The following is a 19365-nucleotide window of genomic DNA, read 5'->3' on the forward strand; positions in this document are numbered from 1 at the left end:
CAACTGCTATGTCATCTCCATCCACTTAACCTGTCAATATCTCCCAATCAAGGATGACTTGCTTCAAATTTGTTTGAGTCGAAAGTGCCAGTGCACAAATTCCTTTAATCCGGGGTGACTGTGTCGCACACCCAGTTACCATAACAGTCTTGACAGAGCATGAGTCTTGGTGCAATAACAAGGTGATGCAAGACTATTGGAAACCAGGTTCTGCTGCATTCATAACACATGGACACGTCTACATTCTTCCTTGGCATTGCCCCTCTACAATTCCCACCAACTCTATCCCTCCTCCATCAGATCCCCCTCCCTTGGTCTTGCCTAAACCTGTACCCTATTCACTTATTATCTTCCTTGGTAGCACGCTTGCCTTTTGCCTCCCATGTTACTGGCTCTCTTCTGGAAGAATCCAATACCCTTACTTCATCCCATTGAATTTATGCTGGATTTTGGTGCAATCCCATGAATTTCATTCCCTTGCGTACCTCCCTGTAGCCTATTTGTCTTGCATGCCCATCAATTCCATGTGGATTCTCCTACCGCCCACCTGCACTAGGTGTAATTTACAGCAGTCAGTTAACCTACCAACCACCATGTTTTTGGGACGTGGGAGGAAACCAGAGCACCCGGGAGAATCTTAAGAGGTCCGAGTATGTATAAACTCCAGACAGGAGGCAGTGGAGATCAGGATTGAACTCGAGTTGCTGGGTTTCTTTGCTGCTTAAATGGAATTGAATGTACAATGTATATTTTCTTCAGTCCTTCCAACCTTAACCTTTTGTTTCTGTGCTGTTCAAAGTTTGCTTAACGGTAGAATATTCATAGCCTTGGTGCTTTGGGAAGTAGTTGAGCAATGCTCTATGTAATGGTTACACAATGCCTTTAAATTTATTTCTATTACAGGTCTGCAAGAAGCCATTATTGCAGCTGCCTGTTCCCGAATTGGCAAGAGAGTTCTTCATGTTGACAGGTCAGCTATAGTATCCTGCAAATATGATCTTCCATCGAGTGTCCCAATAAGTTATTAGAGTTCTGCCCTCGTCACTGAAAAATCTACTTGAAAAATCTAGAATCTTTGTTCTCAAAGATGACTCCAGAGGAGTAGATAAAATGAATTTGTTGTTCTACTCATTTGCTTAGCAGAGGTGAAATGCAAAAAAAAGTTTCCAAACAATTGTTCTTGATTTTTTTTATTGTGGCAAACTTGTTTTTTTTAATCCATGAAATACACTTTATTCCCATTAATTGTAACTTGGGTATTTGAAATTTCAGGAAATCACAAAAAATTATAACTTCCAATGAACACATTTGATGTGTTAACTGACTTCCAGAGATCATGATTTGCTAACTGACTTCTAGAGATCATGTCAATATGATTTTAAATTAGTAAGAAATAACCAAAAGATGTATTGATTTAAATTAATTTCTGACAGGTAGAGGACATCCAAGTACAGGATCAAATTTTGCTCTTTTGGATAAATATCAACATCCAGACTTGCTTTTGAATTTTGCATTCAATTTATTGGGTTATAGTTATGCTTGCTTTTGGGTGGCAGTATAGAAAACTGCTGGCTCTGTGCTCCTTGTGATGTAACCTTACGTACTTGTATGCATTGATATGTTCAAGTCAAGAATGTATTGGTATGAATCCATTTATTTGAACCTGGATAAAAAGCTTAGTGAAGAGAACTGTCAAACGGCCATCAGAATCTTTGGATCCACCACCTGATGCCTAGTTGCAGTTTGCTCTGATTTGTAGGATTTGTGGCTCTTTTGTATGGGTAGTTAATCTTCTTAACAATAAGAGATTAATGTAGGTTGGTGGGCAGTATGGTTAGAGAGTTTAAGTAGCAGGCTAGGTGAAGTGGAATCCAACTCTTTGTGATATGGCAGTCATTTTGGTACGTTGCCTTCTACAGGGGATTTGGGGCTCTTTTGTGAATAGTGGGTTTTCTTGACCAATTGGATTGAATAATTATTAATGAGTAGTGCAAAGTCTAAACTGGGAGTATCAGTTTGAATAATTAAATTCCAATATGGAATCAAGTACATAGAATGATGTCAAGGTTGGGTGAGCAGGTGGGAAAGAGGCAAAACTTATTTTTAATTGAGACTCCACACTTACAAGAATTTAATTTCCAATGTCAAAGATCTTGTGACACACACACATTAAAATGGTTCACGGATATAATAAGTGTAGAAGTTTTGCGTGCTCTGTACATTCCAATACCAAGACTTGGTAAGATGCTATTACGGAGCTTCTTTTGAAGAAGCAGTGCAACTAAAACAGCAACCTGCTGACTTCTATATCTAACAGCACACACAGTTGCTAGAAGCTGCTGCAAGTTTGCACTTTAATAACAATAAATGTTGCTCTCACTGGTACTTCTACCACAAAATCTCTTATGAAAATTAACATGCAATTTTTTAATTAAGTTAATGCTTGAAAATATTTTGCCATTCCTTGAATTTGTAGCAAATTTCATCTATCACCATATACTTGGGAAAATATGGAATAAACATTATTTTCAGTTGACGAAGAGTTGTATTGACAGTTTACTGTTCCAAGATAACATTGGGATATTGTGCAAATATATCTCATAACACGCTCTTGCAGTTCACATGTTTGAATTGTTTATTACTGATGTTTATGGGAAAGATTTATAGTATGTGGAAGATATCTTCCCATTGAGTTTCAGGAAGTTTGTTTTGTGAGAAGCTGATGCTGACGTTTGGAAAAATAGACATTATATTCTGAGGAAATTTTCTTTACAAAGCTGGTATAAACAATGGTATAATTGAATGCCTGACTAATTGTACTTTTGAAATGGGTCTTTCCCAATCATTTATGTTGCTCATTTGAAAGGAGGAAGAGCACAAGGGTGAAACATCAGTGAGGGAACTACACACAGGAGTGGGAAAGGCTTGTGGGTCTAGAGTAAAGAATAGTTCAAAGATAGGAGGAACTGCATAGACATCAAATGATCCAGGCCTTGATGGGTATGTACATAGCTGCACAGAACAGATATACAGGCTATGATCTGCATACACAAATTCCACATGGGACTTAGTGCTTTTGTGACCATAACAGAGATCTGGTTTAAAGATGATTTGTGGACTTAAATTCCTGCAAGATATTTTGGGAAAGAAAGAAAAGGTGGGGAAAGAGGGTGAGTGTTTGCAGTACTGATCAAAAATTTGCTATAGCCTTTGAGAGATTGATTGGCAACTCCAGGAGTCTGGTAACCTGGTTTGGAGTTATGGAAGAATGAAGGATCCATCACTCTGCTCAATGGTGGCCAGCACTGTGCAAATAGGAAGGAATTAAGTACATTTTGCAAAAATGCAAGAATTACAGTGGTATTATGACTGTTTCAATTATCCTAATATAGACTGGGATAATGGGTAAATAGGAATACATTATGGATTGTACTGGAGAACTTCCTTATCTAATTTGTTTCCACCACAACAACGATGCAAGTAGGGTTCAATTTAATTTTGGTAAATGAAGAGAAACTCATTACACCAGGAGAACTTTTGGACAGTGAAAACAATGTAAATGCTTGTGGAAAAACACATACAAAAATACACAAGGATATGTAATTGGGGATGAAGTCGTGAACCTCTCAGTTTCATTCACTTGCTTGCTCTTTAATACTTGTCGCAATTGCTGGAATAACCCCTTGACTCATCTGAAATTGAGGCAGATTACATGGATAATTTTGACTCAGTTTGTGGGGGAAAATTGCAGCCTTGTCTGTTGCAGTTATCAGTAACAAGAAGTTCATCTGCCTGACACTATATAGGAGCAAAAAAGGTTTTATTTTTTAACATTTGCATTATTTAAATTTAATTTCAGCTGTTCAACATTTTTAAAATGGTAATTTGTCAAGTTTATTTTAAGTGGAATTTAGCATTTTCTAAAATTATTAAAATGGTGCTGCTGAGTGCAACAATCAAGAAACATAAAATCATGCAATATTTATACTCGTTTTTTTTCCTGTATATCACCAGATACTGTCACTGCTTAAATCTGGTTTTTAAGGCAGTGGCTCTTAGTGCTGTACTTCTATTAGAAGCACGCAGGACCTCTCCATTTAAGGATGTACTGAAGGGAGTTTAAATTCAAGTAATCAAAGCTGGAATTAAAAACCTAGAATCGTCAAGGTTGCCATGAAACTTGCTGTTGTAAAATCCTATCTGCTTCACTAACATCATTTGGAGAAAATCTGTAACCTTTGCATTGTCTAGCCTACATGTGATTCTAGCGTGGTTGACTTGTGAATGGTCTCTGAAATGGCCTTTTCAGTAATTAATATGGGCAATAAATGCCAACTTTGTCAACAATGTCCAAACCATATGAACTAACAAAATAACTTGTGTTCAAGATGTATAACAAATCTCAAAGAATAAGCACCTTAAACCTCATGATTGATTAACTTTTTTAAATCCCACGCAGAAACAACTATTATGGAGGAAACTGGGCCAGTTTTAGCTTTTCTGGATTGCTGTCTTGGATTGAAGAATGCAGAGTGAGTTGTTTTTATTTTGTAGTTTGCATGAATGTTTTTAGTGCGCTGATCATGGTGGACTGGGCTGCTGACTGGAATCTCAGCCATGCATGCTTTCTCTGGCTGGAGGTAGATGGCCTATCCCTTTGACCCTCTAACCTGGAGCCCAATGGCAAGGTCTGGACAGCAGTAGGGCTTTAGATAGCAAGGTGTGGAGGGCGAACCCCCAATGTAGTCTTGGGAACTGGCAAAGCCAAGAGCAGAGCTTTGTCAGATGTAAAGTCTAAGTTGTTTTGCTAATTAAATTTCTGATTTGGTCATTTATAAGCTATTAAGATTAAAATGTGTGAGAGATTAATCTTAAAAAATTTAAAAACATTGTTTTAGTATCTTCATAATCAATTGTTTAAGTGGTAATAATCAATAGACCAAAAAGCCCTATGGAAATTGGGGCTGCAGGTTAAACTGGCACAGGATACAAGAAATGATTCTCCAACATAATATGGAAATCTAGAGCTCACTAATAGAATTCAGAACTTCACAGTGCACATGTGACGTCTAGAACATGCTATTTAAATGGCTGATTTCCCCAGTGACTCCAATCAAAACATTTTGGCAAAACTTGGCACACTACAGGCCAATATATATTTTAGTATACTTTTATGAATTGCTTTATTTGAACTAGAATGTTAGACTCCGAGTATCATGATGTTTTGTCAGTGATCTTTGGTTGATAGTTTTAAAAGGAACTATTATCTATTTAAATGAGTAAATGCTTGCCAATTATTTAAAAAGTTGTATTGTTATGGGATATTCAGATGCCTATTCATTATTTGTTTGATATGTTCCTGTGAATTGAAGGAGCTATTGTAAAGCAAATGTTTGCACTTTATGTAATTGGCTGAAGCAGAAATCAACAAGCAAAAACAGTTACTTCAGTCTACAGAACCTGCAATGTAATCTGTCCATGTGAAAAGTATTTCTGAAGTTGCTGGGGTTTTGTTTGACTAGTGGCAAATGTCACAAGTATACTATTGATTCCTTTGCATTACAGTTGATAAGTGGGTTACTTTTAGAAAATGGTACTGACATTATGTATCTGTGCAACAATAATGGCGATATGCCCAAATCAAATTTATTGGTATTTTTAGCTATAATGCTTCCTTTTGTTCAGGATTGTGTGTGTATGTGTGTATGTATGTATATATATATGTATATGTGTGTGTGTGTGTATATATATATATATATATATATATATATATCCTCTGACCTTTTTGTTATTCATATTAAAGCACACATTTCCTTTTTAATAAAACACCATGCCCTCGATATTTTCAAGATTTATCTGTTTGACTAAAATAAAGTTGACTTTGTCATTTCTAACTTAAAATTGCATTTCAGTTTGCTAAACAACTCAAAATTAGAAAGTTTACAGAAAAAATTGAGCAATGCAATTTTTAGGAACTTCTTTTTTGAAGCTATTCCTTTCAAATTTGTAGTTAAATGAGTAGTCATTATAATTGCTTTTTGATGGGGGAAAGAACTTTGTTTACCAGTTTCATTCGTAAGAATGACTTAGTTCACTAACAAGTTCATTGAACGACACCAGATGAAACAGCAAGCTATTTAAATTTATTGTTTAGTTTATTTGTCAATACTAACATTCCTTTCACTTGATTTCAATTCTTTATCAGGGGCAAAAATCTAGCAATGCAGAAGTTAACTGGAAAGACAAGATACTGGAAGGTGAAGATGCCATTCAACTAGATCAAATTGATAAGTCCATTAAAAATGTGGAAGTCTTCTGCTTTGCAAGGTGTGTCTTTTGAAAAGTTTTCCTTTTCCCCTAGGGGAGGTATCCCACTCTGGTATGTTTGTACTGCAGATTCTTAAAATTCAGAATGCTGCTTTACTGGACTTCATTGGAATTCATGATGGTATTATGTCCTAAACTTAGAAAGCCATTAACGTACTAGGAATTTATTTGTCTGGCTGTTTTTACAGTTTTGTTCTCCAGTCCTGTATAAGAAAATACACAAGTGAAATGGAGACATGATATGTTTCCATATCATGGTGATATATGTCTCCATTTCTGGGTATTTTGTAGAATCGGAATTTTACACCAGTAATGTCATTTGGACAACTATGTCCATATTGACCGACAAAGACCTCTTCAAACCAATGCCATTGTCCTGTTCTCAGTCATGACTTTGTGGACCCAATGTGCTCTAACCTACCTCCCCGGGTGCCTGGGGTTCTGTTACGGGTTCTGCCTCCACCACTCTTTTAAGCAGAACCTCCAGATCACAACTTTGACTGAAACACTTTTTTCAACTACCCTCTGATCCTTGTTATCTTTTAATTTTATGCCACAGATATAAACTTCTCTGCTAACAGAAATAGGTTCTTCCTCTTATGCTGTACACCTGGATTGTATCTCCCTTCAGCCTCCATTTCAGCATGCATTTTTGCTTTAAACAGATTGATTTAGCATAACTACTTGGAAACTCATTGTAAACTTGTGTAAATGACATTGAAGCTATATTTCCTTTCTGGCTCTGGCCTTGGTGTTAAAAGGCTGTTTCCCTTAGCACTGAGAGACAAAGATCTCAAGATGTGTGAAGTTGATTTGTGCCTTTTGATGGGTCAGATCCATACTGCAGAGTACCAACTGGTGTGCCTAATTCTTGGGAAGCAAGCTTGTGTATACTAGTGACGACAGTGATTGAGAACAAGCAGTTGCAGGAGTTCCTGATCTCTGGATGAGGAACAGGATTGTCGGTTCCCATACTGTTAACTGCAGTCTGAAGGTGCCAGATGGCACAACTGTCATCCAACTTGGCCTCTTAAGCCCTCCCAAGGCTGGCATATACATCTTGGAGGACAGCTGTCTGCTACCTGATAGCAGCACTGATATCCTGTAGAACTGCAAGCTGCTTTTCCTAAGATTCAACCTGCTGCTGGTTTGGGGTCAGCAGAGATTTGGCAGATAGTGACAGTGTACCGCTAGGGGGACAAAAAAAAACCTGGTCCTTCAGCTAGCATTGCCTTTGTCTAGCATGGAAGAACAAATCGCTTCCAAATTGGAAGTGAGGATTTAATAACTGCACCAACTATCGAAAATGTTCATGGACTGCTCTATGCTCCCCATCTCATGAAGCTAATCAGATGGACTGAATGCTGCTATAACCTTTTTAGTTTGTCTACCCAAGAACAGCTAATTAAATCTTCCCTTTTGCGTAGCTTATCCAACCCCTTCAGGTTGCCGCTACTGACTGGATTTGACCTTTGTAGAGCTTGGAGTATAGCTCCTCTTCCCCTCCTGCCTCATGGCAGTCAGCTGGTCCCATGTGTCTCCCCTTACGAAACGTGTGTCTCTAATCTCTTCCCTTGCTGTGCCTGTATCTAAGCAGGTACTTGGTGGTGATGGATGCAATGGAGTGTTCTTCCATGGTGTCTCCTGTGCAGCAGCAGATTGTAGCTCAGCACCCTCCTTTCCCTGCCTCTTTTGAGGGGAACAAAATGTGAAACAATGCCAAGTTGTTGTCCTGCAATGCTGTTGCACCAGTAAGCAGCCCTGTAAATGCAGGGCAAACAATTGCAATGTACTGCCATGTGCATCTTTTGAGTATTATTGATATCTCTACACATTTGAAATGACAATGTCTTAAATGTGACATGGGTAAACTCGATCAGAATCTTGTGACCCATTATTGGCTACCAGGAGTGGGCAAGTTTGAAGGAGTTCTGAGTTGTCAATGAAATCCTAAATTGTTTGTGTATGTGCCCAATTAAAAGCTTTGACTGCACATATATGCTGCTCAAGAAAATATACTAGCATTGTGAGAGGCCTACATCTGGCACAGTGTGCCACAAGCATCCTTTGCCTTTTGTGCCTTTCAGTGTTTATCTGGCAATGGAATCAAAGTACATATGCCCTATTCCCTATTTTAAATGTGCTTATTTTGGATTCTGTGCACGTTAAGAGATTTTCAAATGTAAAATCCAGGAGTGTGATTGTGTCCCTTTTAACATAATGTGCTTTATTGTAAAAGATGTACTCAAAAGTGGATTTATTACAATACATAAATCTTGGACAGGCAGATACCCCAGAGTACAAGTGCATGTTGTCAATATAGGGTCCATTGTTGCACCTGGCTACTGTGCCAACTTAATGTCCTATTAATCTGGGAAGAATCCATTTTATGGTATTTTGAAATGGAAATTCATAGTTACGGATGTAGATCTTGGAGTGAAGAGACCTGTACTGGTGAACAAGCTAGTTCTAAGGTGCATTGAAATTGTATCTGATAGACTTTGGGCGGCTTTCTTCTGGTACGTCTGGTTCACCCTACTGCAGGCTCAGCAGATCCAGCATATTCTCTTCAAAGATGTCAATCTGCTTTGCTGACTTCTGGTCTGGCACAATATGTGCCTGTTCTTGGTAGTCATTGCATGAGGTGTTTGAGTGGACATAGATATTGTGGCCTCTTGGATGATGATGTGTAATAGTTATGGAGTGAATGTGGATGTAGCAGGATGACTGGAATGATGGACAAAGTGTATTGCTTAGTGGGAGTGAGTGTGTTGGTGCTGAGTGTGTGTGACTTGAGAGTGATGAAACTTTTTCATATTTCATTGACTATATCAAATCTTGAACATTGCTCAAGGCAACAGTGAGAATCTCCCCACAACCCTGGTTAACAAGTCCCATCTTAGTTTCTGCAATAGAACTTTCAACTCTGTCCTGAATGGCCTCTGCTAGTAGAACTGGTGGAGGCAGATTCAATTGTAGCATTCAAAGGAGCAGTACAGATATTGGAAAGAATATAACTTGCAGATCCATGGGGAAAGTGTGGAGGGAATGGGACTAGCAAGATTGCTTTCAAGTAGAACTGGTATTGGGCTCAACAGGCAAATATTGCGATTCCATGAGCATTCTGCTTTCCCATCGATGAACAATATTCTGATCAAGGGTTAACTATTAAACCTGGATACTATTGTGCACACATGGTATTGCAAAAGGTACCGGTTTCTCTTCACAAGGGACTGCTTAAGAAAGGTCATCTGACTGCAAACATGGGACAAACATTTTGAGCAAAGTACCACCAAAATGCCCCACTCTTAACCTGTTAGCTAAAATGTCTGGAGCGTGCGTACCTTGATTAGTTTGAGACTGTTTAATCTTGCAGTGGTTTGAATCTCAATGTTCTAGCAGTCTATAGGTGCAATTATTTTTGCTTAAATAATTTGGTTATTATATCATAGACTAAATTGGATCCAGTTATTTTCCATTTGGCCCTCCATTCCGTTTGTAAATCTTTTAACATTTTAGAAGCAGTGTTTGCACCTTTCAACTTGTTTTCTTTTGCTGACCTCCAACCGTCAAATTGCAATCATCTAAGCAAGCTCAAGTTATTTTGTGATTGCGTTTTTTTTTCCCATTTTCATGGTGAGTCAATGGGATTCTGACTGAAAGATAAACAAAGATGAGGAAAGCCATTCACTTTGTGCTTCACATGGTATTTGTTCCTTGCAATTATTTATTGTTTTTTTTTGTGTAATCGATAGCATGGTTACAGAGGAAGCTGTTGTGGAAGAAGGAGCACTTGAGAATAAGCAATCTAATGTAGATTTCAACGGTGCAACAGAGAATGGAACATCAAGCAGTCAGGATGAGAAAAATCAGACATTGAAAAGTACAAGCGGCAATGAAGAAAATCCAGAAAATATCAAGGACCAAGATACTTCAAATTCAAAAAAGGAAGTTTCAACTGAAGTAATTCAACTAGAAGACAAACCCTCCTCTACAGACGTTCCTTCATCCGCCACCAGTGATACAAGTCTGGCCAAAGAATTGAATGCTGTTGATGTAGCTTCAGTTGAGATTAAAGCTGACAATATAGAACACACTGTTTCTGCTCAAGAAGATAAGAAACAAACCAAAACAATGACTTACTCACAAATTATTAAGAATGGCAGGAAATTTAACATTGATTTGACTTCAAAGGTAATGACTTTCTTTATACTTCCCTATAAGATATTTATAAAGATAAACATGGAAATTAGAAATAGTGCTTTATGGAATTTGTATTGTGGTTTGCGTGGAGCAGATCCATGAATGTCTTTAGTTTATAAGTACATATGGGCTATCTGTGTTCATTGATTTCAGCTGTCTGCACTTAAAAGCCACCTGTGTTGAGTTCTATGCTGGGAAATTAAGCACAAATAACCTGGCAAATATTTATTCACTGCTGTAACACTTCTAATTCTACTTTTCATCATACTATAAAATTATGAGTAGCCCATGAAGATAGAGCAAAGGGCTGTTGCAGGTTCTTGCTTCTACTGCTTGTCAATAAATCCTAAGAAGCAAACTTGTGACTGTATGGTTTCTTTCTATATGTAAATCCTAATGTTTTAAATTCATGACTTTTTGTAAGGTTAGTGTTCCACACATTTTAAATCTTGCAAAAAGAAGGCACCTGAGACCATAAGAGTGATGTTAAAAAAAATCTTGAGTTTCAAGTAAACATCTCACTGAAATGTAACTGAAATATTTTTGTTCTTCCAGTTTTTGTATTCCCGTGGTTCCCTTGTTGATCTTCTTATCAAATCCAATGTCAGTCGGTATGCGGAATTCAAAAATATTAACAGGATACTTGCTTTTCAAGAAGAAAAAGTTGAACAGGTATTGTCATTTCTCTTCACATTTGCTGCTTGGCATTGAGACTATTGGCAAATGAAGTATGAAAAGAATTAAATGATTGAACCTTAATCCATTCTCTGTAAGCATTAAAGCCATGTTGGTAAATCTTTAATTGTAGGCACAAGCTGCCTCTGCACACTATCCAATTGTGGACCAAATTGTGAAGGAAACTTTAAAAAGTGTAACTAGAAGGCAACTTTTACTATAAACAAATTACAATTTTAAATTTTTTGAAAATAGTGTGATGTGTATTTGCACAGCTGCTGCTTGGCGCAAGTTGATCCATGTTTTCAAGTGTGTATCATGTCTATATCAGCAAATCTGATTATTACTCAGTGGCATAGCTGTATTTGCAAGCATCTTTACACTGGCCTAGTTAAGCTGGTGAGCATTTTTAAGAGTAGGTAGATATTTTTTTAGGGTGATAGGAAAGGGAGTTAGAAGATAAAGGACAAAGTAGGTTATCGTTTGTCCAAATATTGTTTGCATTTGCTGCTTGGTCTTTTTGGGTAGTTATATACTTGATCTAAGTCTCACTGTTCTTCCATGCCTGCTAACATTTCTTTCATGGAATGTATATCCAATTCTTCAGTTATCCAAAGTGGTTTCTTTTCTGTTTTATTTAAAATTCCCCGCTACTAATCTGTCCATTATAATAGCATTCCTGAAATCTGTTATGTTATTTTTCGTTCATTGTGTGCTGCATATTTCAAGAAGCCACCCTCCCCTTCCCCCACCCCCCACCACCACTAATGGTGAGTTTGTGAGGATTCATTTCTGAAGCTTGCACTCATTCATCAAAAAACTTTGAAATGTTAATTTAGCTAGTGGACCTGTGGTTAACAGTTCATAAACTGCTGAAGTATTTATAGCTTGAATGTAATCTCGGGTAGCTCACAGATCCACAAAGCAATATGCAGCTTCTAGCTCAGCCTAGTGAATAAACATTTTTTTCCCAGATCTGCACTGGTACACCTATCCAGCCAACGGTGTACTTTCTGTCACTTTGAGTGTGATTACTGTTTTTTGCTGGAATTTTTTTGGTCTACTAGTTTATCTTGCTCTAAAGAATTTTACTCTTAGGGCTGGAAAAAAAATTATCTTTTGTAGCCTAAAACACTTGAGTTATTAGATTTTGGATTTTCTTTAAGGCACTGTTTCTAAATTCTCATAGATTGTTTTCATCAGTAAGATGACGAGTTACTAATGCTTTGATGGAACCTCCAGACATTTTTTCCACTTTTGCAGGGACTATTGCATATTGACTAAAACATGACACCTAGAAGAGCTGGTAGTACACTGAAATAGCTTTCAAATCAATGGATGATGCTTAGTTACAATCTAACTACTATTTAATGTTACTGCTTCTGATCAATGGACATAATTTGGCTCAAGGCAAGCTGCTTTGTATTCGGAATGCAAGCCAGGTTACTTGACACAAGGAACAAATGAGGAAAATGGTTGTGGTTTTCTTCTACTGATTGGTGTTCATTCTCTGACAAGGGAAGCAAAATATTCTGTATACTTTCTAAAAGCATCTGCTGTGGTTCAAGAAAAATGCATTGTAGTGTGGCGACCTACCTTCCACACAGGCGAACAGGCTTCAAAAAGGGCACGCACGTCGGCAGAGAGCCCAGCCACAAAATGGCGCTGGGCCTTCTCCACCAGCGAGGGGAGAAAGTCTGCGCGGGGGAAGAAGTTCTGGTGGCGCATCTCTGACATCATCGCTGCCCAGAGAGGGCAGGAACTTAACTGCTTAAAAGCCAGTACGGTGAGGTTCAAAATATATCAGTCTTGAGTGCAACCTACCAACTGCGTGTTGTTATTTCTGGCTCAGTGCATAGCCCATCGCTACATTGGTGACCCCGACAGTCCAAACAGGATTTGGACCGAAGATGATCGACTCTTCATCCGTTTATGCAGTTTCGCTAAAACTGCCAACCTTCTGGACACTGCGACCATGCTTGTGGTTTGATCAAGCAGAGGTCCAGTTCCAGATTCGGCAGGTATCTTCTGATTCCACGCTATTACGTGGTGAGCTCCCTTGACTAGGAGACAGCCACCCAGGTTGAGGTTTTCATACAGTCGCTCCTGGAGGAAGGCAAATATGCAGCTTTCAAAGTGCTGCTCATAAGGACCTTCGGCCTCTCACGGCGGGAGCGAGGTGCCCACTTGCTGCACCTGGACAGTTTGGGAGACAGGCCGCCATCAGCATTAATGAACGAGATGCTGGCCCTGGCTGACGGACACAAGCCCTGCCTCATGTTCGAGCAGGTGTTACTAGAGCAACTGCCCGAGGACATACATCTGCTACTGGCCGATGCAGATATCAGTGATCCCCGGAGGTGGCGGCCCGGGCAGATGTGCTGTGGAAAGCCAAGAAGGAAAGTGGGGTGTCCGTCGGACAGATTACCAAGCCAAGTGATCAACGGCAGGACAGACCAGGCCCGGCAACAGAGCGCACACAACCCAGAGGCAGGAGTGAGGAGTCCAATGCATAGTGGTGTTTCTACCACCAGCAGTGGGGCACAGAAACCTGCCAGTGTCGCCCGCCCTGCGAGTTCCCAGGAAACGCCACGGCCAGCCGCCACTAATGGCTATGGCGGCTGGCCGTCAGGACAGCCTCTTGTACGTCTGGGACAAACAGTCGGGACGCCGCTTCTTGGTCGACACCAGAGCGGAAATCAGCGTCTTACCCCCGATGGGGTACAACACCCGCAACGGAGCCGGGACCCACCCTGAGGGCCGCAAACAGTAGCACGATACGAACCTATGGCACCCGCACAGTGCAGTTGCATTTTGGCACCAGCCGGTTCACATGGGACTTCACACTGGCCGCTGTGGCCCAACCACTCCTGGGGGCAGACTTCTTGCGAGCTCACAGCCTACTGGTAGACTTGCACGGGAAAAGGCTGGTCCATGCTAAGACTTTCCACATGTTCTCCTTGGGCGAAGTCAAGTTGCCGGCCCCACACCTGGACCCCATCACGCTGTCGGACAACAAATTCACCAGAATCCTGGCAGACTTCCCATCGGTTCTGGCACCTCAGTTCACGGCTGCCATCCCCAGACACGGAATACAGTACCACATTCCGACCAAGTGACCACCCCTCCACGCTCACGCTTGACGGCTTCCCCTGGACAAGCTCCGCCTGGCGAAGGAGGAGTTCAAGAGGATGGAGGAATTGGGGATTGTACGGAGGTCAGACAGCCCATGGGCTTACCCCCTGCACATAGTGCCCAAAGCAGCCGGGGGCTGGAGACCATGCGGTGACTACCGTCAACTGAACAAGGCTACAACCCCAGACCGCTACCCCGTTCCGCACATACACTACTTTGCAACAAACCTGCACGGGGCAAGCGTCTTTTCCAAAGTGGACCTCGTCCGGGGATACCGTCAAATCCCGGTACACCCTGAAGACATCCCCAAGACAGCACTCATTACCCCATTCGGCCTGTTCAAGTTTCTCTGAATGCCGTTCGGCCTGAAGAATGCCGCACAGATGTTCCAGCGGCTAATGGATGCAGTGGGGTGCGACCTGGACTTCACGTTCATCTATTTGGATGACATCCTCATAGCCAGCAGAAATAGTCAGGAGCATCTGTCCCACCTCTGCTCCCACCTGAGCGATTTCGGCCTCACAATCAACCCGGCCAAATGCCAGTTTGGACTCGACACCATCGACTTCCTGGGCCACAGGATTACCAAAGATGGGGCAACACCCCTGCCCGCCAAGGTAGACGCAATCCGCCACTTCGCCCGGCCCAACACAGTCAAAGGCTTGCAGGAGTTCGTGGGTATGGTCAACTTCTACTGACGTTTCCTCCCCTCGGCAGCCCGTGTCATGTGCCCTTTGTTCACCCTGATGTCGGGTAAAGGCAAGGACGTTACTTGGGATGACAAGGCCGCGGCCGCTTTCATTTAAGCCAAGGAAGCCTTGGCAGACGCCGCAATGCTGGTGCACCCCAGAACAGATGTTCCAGCCACTCTTACAGTGGACGCATCCAACGTGGCAGTTGGTAGGGTGCTGGAGCAACTCATTGAAGGGCGCTGGCAACCCCTGGCGTTCTTCAGCAGGCTCCTGCGGCAACCCGAACTCAAGTACAGTGTTTTCAACCAGGAGCTGTTGGCACTATATCTGGCAATCTGACATTTCAGGTGGTACTTAGAGGGCAGGCCTTTCACCGCGTTCATGGACCACAAACCGTTGACTTTCGCGTTCACGAAGGTGTCTGATCCCTGGTCGGTCCACCAGCAGCGACATCTGTCCTACATCTCCGAGTACACAATGGACATCCACCGTGTCTCGGGAAAGGACAATGTCGTGGCGGACGCACTCTCCAGGCCAGCTATCCATGCGCTGTCCCGGGGGTGGACTGTGCAGCACTGGCGGAGGCACGCAGCAGGCAGACGACGAGTTGCCCAGCTACAGGACAACAGTCTCGGGTTTGCAGCTGCAAGACTTCCTGGTAGGCCCAGGTGGGAGGACCCTCCTGTGTGATGTGGCTACCGGCCAACCTCGCCCCATCGTCCCAGCAGCCTGGTGGCGGTGGGTTTTCGACTCCATACATGGCTTGGCGCACCCATCTATCAGGACCACTGTCCGGATGGTCTCCAGCAGATTCGTGTGGCACAGCCTTCACAAACAGGTCAGTGAATGGGCCAGTGTCAAGCGGCCAAGGTGCAGCAGCACACAAAAGCCCCACCGCAGCAGTTCGAACCCACCCGCCGGAGGTTCGACCACATTCATGTGGATATTGTGGGGCCCCTGCCAGTGTCGAGGGGAGCGTGGTACCTCCTAATTATGGTAGACGGGTTCACAAGATGGCCAGAGACGGCCCTGCTCACTGACACCACCGCTGATTCCTGCACCCGAGCGCTGATCGCAACCTGGGTAGCACGCTTTGGGGTACCGGCCCACGTTACCCCTGGCAGAGGTGCCCAGTTCACCTCCAGCCTGTGGTTGGCTGTGGCCAGCCTGTTGGGAGCACGGTTACACCACACAACTGCCTGCCACCCACAGTCGAATGGACTAGTGGAACGTTTCCACTGTCACTTGAAGTCGGCTCTCATGGCCTGTCTGACTGGGTGGACGAGCTTCCCTGAGTCCTGCTTGGAATCCGCACAGCGCCCAAAGAAGATCTGCACACCTCGTCAGCCGAGGTGGTGTACGGCGCACCCCTGGTCGTCCCAGGGGAGTTCATATAGCCCCAAGGGGGCAAGAGGAAGAACCCGCGGCAGTCCTGGACAGACTACGCGAGAGGCTCGGCAACCTGGCCCCCATATTGACTTCACGGCACGGACGGATCCCGACCTGCGTACCCAAAGATCTGCAGAACTGTAAGTTTGTATTTGTACGGAGGGGTGCACACCGGACACCGCTACAACAGCCGTACGAGGGGCCGTTCAAGATGCTCAGGAACAACGGGTCCATGTACTTTCTAGACATTGGGGGGAAAGAGGAGGTTTTCACGGTGGACTGGCTCAAACTGGCCCATGTGGACTTGGCACAGCCGGTCGAGGTTCAGCCCCCGCGGCGCAGAGGCAGACCACCCAAACAGCGACTGATTCAATCTGTGGACTTTGGGGGGGGGGGGGGGGGGGGGGGGGGTGTTTTGCCGGCTCTGGGGTTGTGGTGGGGAGGGGGGGGTTATGTGGCGACTCACCCTTGTATGCAGGCGAACCGGCTCCGAAAACGGCACGCGCATCAGCAGAAGAGCCAGCCACAAAATGGCGCTGGGCCGCCTTCACCACCAGCGAGGGGAGAAAGTTCACGTGCGGGAAGAGATTCTAGTGGCACATCTCTGACATCATCACCATCTGGAGAGGGCAGGACCTTAACTGCTTAAAAGCCAGCGCGGCGAGGTTCGAAATAAATCAGTCTCGAGTGCAACCTACCGACTCAGTGTTGTATTTCTGGCTCAGTGTATAGCCCATCGCTACAGTAGTATCCTTACGAATTGATAATGTCCACATGGCAAGTTGCCAGTCATTACAACTGCATTGTAGTGAGTGCCAGTGTTTGCTTCCGTGTGTTTTTTAGAAGAAGGTAATATTTAAAAAAAACAAATGAACTAGGAGAAGCTTATTTGCCCCTTTTTATGTGCCTGCTGTCCCCTTCATTTGTATCGTGCCTGCTGTTCTTATCTCTGTGCACTTTCCTGCATTAACCCCATATCCCTTGTTTCCCTTCTAGTTCTTGGCAGGTAACATAAGCTTATGTGATAAATGTTCATTATATTGATTTGTTTTAATTTTGACATCTTGATCAATTTTTCAACACTATCATTAATGCAGCTTATTTTATATACTTTTAAAGTTTAGTCTTCTGTTTTGTGCAGGAGGATATCTGATTGCAAGTGCCAGGTCAGTGCTGCAGACAAACTTTAACTGCATTGCTTTATATGAAGGAGTAGTGTTTGTAGGTCTAGCTTTTACTTGGGAAGTAGATGGAGGATTGCACAGGCATTTGGGGATACTCTTGGCTGATGTTGTGAGTAATGTGGTACATTTTAAGATTTCTGATTACAGAATTGCTTTTTCTATCAATCATAGTTAATATTGTGAATTTAAAATTTTAAGGAACTGTTTAATCCAATAATTAAACCCTTTTGGAGTTTTATGTAGGGATGTGGGTGATGCTATAAGGCAGAACAATTTTACGAAGTTTCTTGAATATTTCTTGTTTACAAAGGCACCATTTTCTGTAGGAAATAATTCCCTGAATATTATCAGTGTTCTGGCAGTTATTGAACTGAAGTATTTAAATTCAAGATTATCAGTTGTATGTCTGCAGAGGCTTTCTTGATAAAGAAGGCTCACTCTAAATTGTACACTTTGTAAACTTCTAGTAAGATATCAAAATGTGCAATATTGTAGGGCTGGCTAGTTGCAAAGTTGGCATGACTGAATATTTCTCTTGGCTAAAGGGAGAAGGAAGGGTGAAGTAATCAGTGGACTCTGTACTAACTCGATGTAACTGCACTGTGTAATGAATCAACCTGTACGATCGGTATGCAAGACAAGTTTTTCACTGTACCTCGGTACAAGTGACAATAATATACCAGTACCAAAATAATCCACAAAGGTAGGTTAGCCACATCCAAAAAAAAATTAGAGTGCCCACTTTGCATCAATTTTGGAATTGAATTAAAGAATCATTCACCGATGATAAACCAGTGACATTGTGTCCCAATCACCAAGCAGTGAATTGTGGAAAAAGTTTTAAGTCTACATTGTCATTTGGCAGTGAGACAGTATTTGTGTCCCACCCAAAAGTAAACTACAGTCAAACTTCAATAATCTAGCACGCTTGGGGAATTTGGTACCAGTTGAGCAGACTTTCTGGACTTTTGGGTGTTACTACTTCACACTTTATTTCATTTTTGTATGTTGCACAACAGTGTAATTTTATCAGTGAGGCAGTGTAGCAATGGAACTCATTTCGATAGATTTATTGAAACTGAAACATGTGCTTCAGTCGACATTCCTGACCCCAGTTCTGACTCTGCCTGTACAACTGACTGACAGTCCCTAAGAATACATGGCAATCCATGCATAATAAGTTGGTGAATTACAAGGACTTGTATTATTGAATGAGCCAGATGCAGAAGCATCAGGAATTCCATATTGTAGAATTTTACTGTGCAACCTCATGATGCTGCATTATTTGCATGAGTGCACCAAAGGCAAAGAAGCTATGTGAGCCTGAAAGTCTGTTTCACCTGTCAGAAGATGCAGGTCAACTTTGCAGATCTTTGCTGTGAAGCATGTTTAGGAGGCCTGTTCATTTGCAGTAATAGTTATTTTAAGATGCACTGGGGAACTGAAGGGCAACCTTTTAAACATTGTTTACTGCATCAGGTACTGTTGTTTGACACTTTATGGAGATCTTTGAATTTTTTTGTTTAAATACTGTGCATATTGGAGCCTGGGTTCTTTCTGAAGGCAAGGTTATTTCAGATGGTTTTTTTACTCTTTCAGGTACCTTGTTCCAGAGCAGATGTCTTTGCCAGCAAACGTCTCACCATGATAGAAAAACGAATATTAATGAAGTTCCTTACTTTCTGTTTGGAATATGAACAACATCCAGATGAATACCTAGGTACTCAAATGCCCAAAAATCATTCTGTATTTTAACTTCC

At 42.1% G+C, this 19365-nt stretch overlaps 1 protein-coding gene across 1 annotated transcript in view; it reads left to right on the plus strand.

Annotated features, from left to right (window-relative positions):
* chm (CHM Rab escort protein) overlaps window positions 1-19365 on the plus strand; it is an 84290-nt gene that overhangs the window by 14095 nt on the left and 50830 nt on the right. Inside the window, exons 2-7 of the mRNA XM_052021204.1 lie at window positions 904-970; window positions 4460-4532; window positions 6206-6327; window positions 10083-10521; window positions 11086-11202; window positions 19205-19325. Coding sequence (XP_051877164.1) covers window positions 904-970; window positions 4460-4532; window positions 6206-6327; window positions 10083-10521; window positions 11086-11202; window positions 19205-19325 — 939 coding nt within the window. The remainder of the gene's footprint in view (window positions 1-903; window positions 971-4459; window positions 4533-6205; window positions 6328-10082; window positions 10522-11085; window positions 11203-19204; window positions 19326-19365) is intronic.

Source organism: Pristis pectinata, chromosome 8, assembly GCF_009764475.1.
Source record: "Pristis pectinata isolate sPriPec2 chromosome 8, sPriPec2.1.pri, whole genome shotgun sequence".
Taxonomy (NCBI): Eukaryota; Metazoa; Chordata; class Chondrichthyes; order Rhinopristiformes; family Pristidae; genus Pristis; species Pristis pectinata.